The sequence below is a fragment of the Eucyclogobius newberryi genome, unplaced genomic scaffold (genome assembly GCF_026437365.1).
Source record: "Eucyclogobius newberryi isolate DKJ021-1_F unplaced genomic scaffold, fEucNew1.0.hap1 SCAF_9, whole genome shotgun sequence".
Classification (NCBI taxonomy): Eukaryota; Metazoa; Chordata; class Actinopteri; order Gobiiformes; family Gobiidae; genus Eucyclogobius; species Eucyclogobius newberryi.
Window position 1 is genome coordinate 27,465,140 of NW_027316532.1, and position 6,560 is coordinate 27,471,699.

Below are 6,560 nucleotides of genomic sequence, written 5' to 3' on the forward strand. Positions count from 1 at the left end.
ACAGTAGTTATTTTATTGTATTAACTCAATTTATTGGAACAGTGTTGGAGATATTTTGTGCAACCCAAACTTTTGTTACACTAGTGGCCCTCGGGAAAATTAAGTTGAATAGCCCTGGTGTAGTAGTAGTAGTAGTAGTAGTAGTAGTAGTAGTAGTAGTAGTAGTAGTAGTAGTAGTAGTAGTAGTAGTAGTAGTAGTAGTAGTAGCAGTAGTAGTAGTAGTCGCTGTTGTAGTAGCAATAGCAGCAGCAGTAGTAGTAGTAGTAGTAGTAGTAGTAGTAGTAGTAGTAGTAGTAGTAGTACCAGTAGTACCATTCATTAGGTTGTTGTTATGTTTATTATGGTCACCACCTGTTTAATATGAGGATTCTATTCATTTGCAAAAATCATATAATCGAAAGTACAATTACTTCTGTTCAGAATGAAATGTACGTTCTACAATAATAACAATGTGCAATCTACAGTGACAAAATGAGTAGTAAATGATATTAGGTCTATAGTTTTTTCTTGACAGTGGAGTAAGCTTTTGAAATAATCATGTTTTCAATCACGAGGCAGATAATACATGTTCTGTTTGCGCTAAAAGTACTCGTAGTAGTAGTAGCAAAAATATAATAGTAGCAGAAGTAGTAGTAGCAGTAACAGTAGTAGTAGCTGTACTTGCAATAGCAGTTGTAGCAGTAGAAGTTTATTAGTAGTAGTAGCAGCAGAAATAGTAGTAATAGTAGTAGTAGCAACAGTAGTGGTAGCAGTGTAGGTTTAGCAGTAATTGTAGTAGTAGTATTAGGAGAAGCAGTTCTAGCACTAGCAGTAGTAGTAGTAGTCGTAGCAGTAAAAAAAAAAATCCAAACTTTAGTATCAGACCTACCAAGATAAAAAGGTGTCACTGCGCCTTCTTTTCATTTAATCGTCACATTTGTCCTTCAGCACCAGCATTAAAAACAGTTCACGCTCTTTCAACCGCTTTTTCTACACATCCGACAAAATAGCATCAGAGGAATGGAAAAAAAAGTCTAAATAAATCTGTTGTCACATCAATTATTGTTCCATTGCTGAAGTGGAAGTTATTTCACAGCAAAGCAGCTTAGAGAGGACGCTCTCAGAGTATTTCAGGCCTTAAGTCTGCCGGGCTGTATTTCTGGAGAGCGCAGCAGTGGTGGTGATGGTGGTGGTGGAGGAGGCACAGGGGAGGGGCTTTACTGTGCTGATGAATTGGTGCAGTGGTCCCCAACCTTTTTTTTTATCTCGAGCACCCCTAAGCTTTCTCCCACGCGCCGAGATCCAAAGAAATCTTCAATGTTTTTCAATATTGATGTCCAAAATCCTCCATTAAAGCTGTGAAATGTACTGCAAAAGAACATTTCTAAAACTCAAATTAGAGCTGGATTAGATATGATTTTTTATGGGCTGATATACAACGTGTGTCTTACTGTTGTGGCCTATTACCATAATTTGCCAATACAGATAATAAGACAACGGATATTTATTTTATATGAATTTATGTACTTCAGTTATTTTAAACATCATAAGTAAATATTCAAGTTTGATTGAATAAACAGGACAATCTCACTGAAGACGTTTAAAGAATTAGACACAGGCAAGAAATCAAAAGACACTAGTTAATAATGCTGATTCTGAAGATTTATTCTATTTTAGTGTTTGTGTTATGCGAGCAGTGATGGGAAGGAAATGGTTAATAAAAGGAAACACTGGTTTGGTGTGTGGCAGCTCCTTTTGTCCTTTGTTTGTTTTCTGATTCCACATCAAAGGGGATTATTAGATCATTTTTGGTGTGTGATATTAGCTAAACGGCCACATCTCCATAATGTGTGATTCAGAAATCGTATACTTTGGCACTCGCTCAGAAACGTGCAAAAATAGTTAAACGTGTTGACACAAATGCGCTGCAAAATTCAACCACAGAACTACAGAACCACAAACTTTTTTGAACAATTATCCTGCCGGCGTCTCCACTTTTCCAATACTAAAATCATCCCGTGGACTAGACGCAGCCGGGTCTATATAGTGCGAGTGTTAGTCGGGGGGGGGGATGTGGATGTGTTACGGGTGTATTGACCGTTTGGATGTTTGCAGCGCTGGCGTGGGAAGAACCGGCGTTTTCATAACCCTCAGCATCGTGTTGGAGCGGATGAGGTACGAAGGCGTGGTCGATATCTTCCAGACAGTGAAGATGCTCCGGACACAGAGGCCGGCCATGGTGCAGACTGAGGTAAGAGCCCGGCACATTCATCAACCGTGACATCATCAATCCGATAAATGCTAGCAACAATACGCTCTAAAAAACGTTTGCGTACCACTAATAACCCCGCTTTTCTTTTCTCTCTTTGTGTTTCCCCCTTAAAGGATGAGTATCAATTCTGCTATCATGCAGCTCTGGAGTATTTAGGAAGCTTTGATCACTATGCAACGTAAAAAAGCCATCTCTTCCCCCCCCCACCAGAACCCAGTCACTACCCACCCAATCCTTGACAGTATCCTGAGCCATAGAAACGTTACAATCTGACCGCAGACGAACACAAGGACACACTAAAACGGATTCTATTGTAAATTTTCCTTTCCGACCAAACCAGATTCCAATTGGACTAAACGGAAACGTCCCATCCAAAAGAACCCTCGGCAGGAGAGGATCCCGGCTCGACTGTGGGGCGGAAGAATTGATCAAAGTGTCTTACCTCAGCTCTCTCGGTGCGGAGGACGCCGTAAACATTCGTGGATATTTCTCTCTTTCAAAAATCCTTCTGCGAGACACAAGCAACAGTTAATGACGGAGGAGGGGAAACGGCTAAATCGCTCGGTGCAGATGGATGTAGCCAGGTGACTTTCTCTTGTTCCTTTTGATATGCCTGGTTGACAAAGGGCCTTTTCTGTATCACACGCGCATTTTGTGGGTGATGTTCAGAAGAATCTGCGGAAAATCACGGCTGCCTGAGTGAACACTGGTCGGCTCGACGGGGGGACGGCAAACATTGCGAGCGGAAATCTCCTTTTCGGGCAAATACACAGCGTCTTTATTTGCGTGAAGCGTTAACACTTTTCCATCAAATCACATTAACACAGAACTGATTATAAACGTGAGGTACCACGATATCAGATAAACGGACAAAAGGACAGAGAAAGCTCATCGACCGCTCCTATCGATGACACCAGTGCGACGTGGGGGCGCGGTCTCCATGACGACGCCACACACGCTTCGGGACAACAAACCAACACGGAAGGCCACACAACTCGGCCTTCCCTGTGTACAGTGACATCAAGAACCCTGATTTACAAGGACGTCTCTTTTCTTTTTGATAAGTTGGGTCAGACCAAACATGCTGCTTATATTGTGTATGCTGTATGTGTGACTCGGGGGGAATGACAAACGAACAATTCCAACTTTGCTTATGCTGAAGCACACGCGACTGAACTCATCCTCATGACATCCTTCACCTCTTGAGTTTCTCCTCCTCGACATCCATGTGTTTCGACACTCGAGAGCGGTGGAGGCCCGTGACAGCCGCACTGTCCTGAAAGTGATCATCTGTTCGTTCGTGTGTGCTGAGTTAAACCCAAGTCCACGTTTGGGCTCCGCAGTGTGTCCATTTATGAAAAAAAAAAATAATGTTTCGGCAAAGAACCAGACCTGGCAGCCATGTCTGGATGTGTAAATGAGATCTTTGGTACTTGCACACGCCCATCAGAGAACATTATAAACTTGAAAGCGAGACTCCAGAACAAGTGCAGGTGTCATGACGCACCACAGTGTAATGTGAGCGACAGACGGGACGTTCTGGGGACGGGTGCACAAACATCCGAGCGATGGACACAACTGTGTTTAATCTCTTCTTATTTCCAAAAAAGCCTTATTGTTGTTATTATGGAGACATTAACGTTTTATTATGACAACTTATTTTACTTTGTTACATTTTCTAATTTTTTTTTAAATTTGTTTTTATGTTTCGCTTTTAACAGAGATAATGTATCACTTTTTTTTTTATCGCAGGATAAAAGAAATGCTTATTTGTTCATATTATGTTTTAAAGACATTCTATTTTTTCACTGTAGAAATGTTAAGTATAACATGTCTGTGATCATATGTGCGTATTTATACATATCATGGTATGTATATGTACTGCACCCTCACACAGACATATATATTTAAAGTAAAATATAAAGATATATCCAAACCTTTAGTATAAAACTCATCAATGTTTAAATAGCAGCCAGTTCAAAACATTTGTGTGTGTGTAATTGGAACGTGAAAGGAAAGATTTTTATTTTATTTTTTACATTTTCTTTATTAACTTGTAGAAATTAGTAGTTTTTTTTTTTTTTTTTCTATTATTAATGTTGAAAAAAACATTTATCAACCAAAATCTCGTAACTGGTCTGTCATTCTTTTTGACATCACCTTGACGACGTGCTGTACCGGTCTGTACGGGGGGTCAAAGGGCGTCATACTTTTCTTCATTTCAGCTGATTTTCTGTCCTAATTTTGGTTTCAGATCCACAACTATCTAGAAATATGCCTGTAAATAAACAAATATATAGATTATATGTATTTGTATCATTCGACCCTCGCGATCTCATACTTTAAGTGGGCACACACAAAGATTCATTCGGACCTCCTCTTTTCTACTCTCGGGACAGAACACGCTCCTCTTAAACCTGCTCCCAAATATTCAATCAACAATATTCAGTTGGATTGAACATGAATTTTGTATCGTCAAACCCACTTTATTGGTATTAAAGAGCCGTATACTCAACGTAACACTGTCGATTGTCAAAGCACACAGTATAACAAAACGATTAGGGGCCAAATTGTGAACAAGACAGTAGTAGAAGTGAAATAATGATGAAGTTTTAGTGTGAAAACTGCTTTTAATCACAACTCATAATGAAACACCACGATACAGAGCCCAAATGTCCAAATGCCTTAGATGTGTGAATTTGAAATGAAAAAAACACCGAAATGCACATTTTATCTGTCATTATTTTGCCTACTGTACGGTACTTTTGACCATTGTACGAAATCATATTGTCCGATTATGTTCGACCGCGTGTTCTTCTTCTTATTTTTTAATTTTTTCAACGGGATGCAGTTAAAATCAGTGCTCTGTAGACAAGAGGAGACGCGACGAGACTGAAAAACCAAAACTTGACCGAGAATTGACAGTTTCTGAGCGCGTCTCTCAACGCAGTGGGGGAAATGAACTCCTGGAATACTGAACTTTGGAATCCTTACTAAAAAAAAAAAGAGAATACACGCCGGTCCACACGCCAAACGGTGGAGATCTGTTTTGGAAGCTTGTGCAATGTGTTACTATTTTTATGTAGAGGTTCTAGACTATACACGGCACCCTACGAAATTGGTGAAATATGTGGGTACAAAAAGATACGGGAAATATTGAGGCTTATATGACGTAAAGAACCCAAATTTGGTGGTGGGTTTCCTTTGTATGGGGCAAGCGCTATCACCATCCAACTGTTACTACGGACTGAAATAAGAATTGGTTAAAAGCCACTGTGTATGTAGATATGTTGACTTTGTATTAAAGAAATGTTGTCTGAAAATCGTGCGACTGACTGTTTTTTCTGTGATGAGTTTTGCATTTTGAGCCGCGATGAGCCGCTGACAAAATAAGATATTGTGGGTTTGATGGAAAGGTGAATACATTTACTTTTTTTACTTTTACTACTGCCACGTCACGTTTTATTATGTTTTGAAATGTGTCGTGCAAGTTCTGTTCTACGTTCTTTTGATTGAAAAACGTAACTTTAAACCAGTGGTGGAAGAAGTACTCAATTTTGTTATAAGTAGGGTAAAAGTACACGTATACACAATAAAGTTTAACTTAACCAAACCTTAAAAATACTCGTGCAAAAGTAAGAGTAGCATATAAAAAATCTACTTGAGTAAAAGTATTTAGTAGCTGTTTAAAAATGTACTTTGAGAGTAAAACAAAGGTATTTCACACAGATTTTGAACATTTGAAAATTTAAAACGATAAATGTAGTGAGTTTGGTCAATAAACGTCTAATTCAAATAAATATTTTATTTATCGAGTAAATGTAAGTGTTTTATTTTGTATGTTTTACGCTTAAAGTTCAGTCTTGAACTCAAAACCTTTAGGCAGAATAAATAAAACAAATAAGCTAACTACTTGGAAATGTTAATCGTCAACTTGGGTTCGGGAGCTGGACCACGCCTCAACCTCTACTCCTCCCGTAACCACGCCCCACTCTTTAACCACACCTCTAATTACCCAGAAGCCCTATTTATGAGGCCTATTCACAGCATCTCTTGTTGTCTCTGCCCTCTCGACCCCATGTCTCCATCATCTCCACCTTAACACGTCACCCATCATCTCAGGCTGGGCTGATTACCTGAGACAAACCCCCCATCCTGAGTCTCTACCCAGCCAACTCTCGTCGCTCCATCATCGATCCATCATCACTATTATCAATAAACATTCTTTCATATTCCATTGTTGTGGCGTGGTCCTTGCTAGTGAAATTCTCTCAAATTTAATGAAGTAAAAGTAAAAAATGATCTGTAA

At 39.4% G+C, this 6,560-nt stretch overlaps 1 protein-coding gene across 16 annotated transcripts in view; it reads left to right on the top strand.

Annotated features, from left to right (window-relative positions):
* ptprsa (protein tyrosine phosphatase receptor type Sa) overlaps nucleotides 1–4,269 on the top strand; it is a 219,882-nt gene extending 215,613 nt beyond the window's left edge. For all 16 annotated transcript variants that reach the window (XM_072438688.1, XM_072438689.1, XM_072438695.1 and 13 more), the window contains 2 exons: nucleotides 2,095–2,230; nucleotides 2,365–4,269. In XM_072438688.1, the coding sequence (XP_072294789.1) occupies nucleotides 2,095–2,230; nucleotides 2,365–2,433 (205 nt within the window). In that variant the 3' untranslated portion in view covers nucleotides 2,434–4,269. The remainder of the gene's footprint in view (nucleotides 1–2,094; nucleotides 2,231–2,364) is intronic.
* The last annotated feature ends 2,291 nt before the right edge of the window (nucleotides 4,270–6,560 follow it).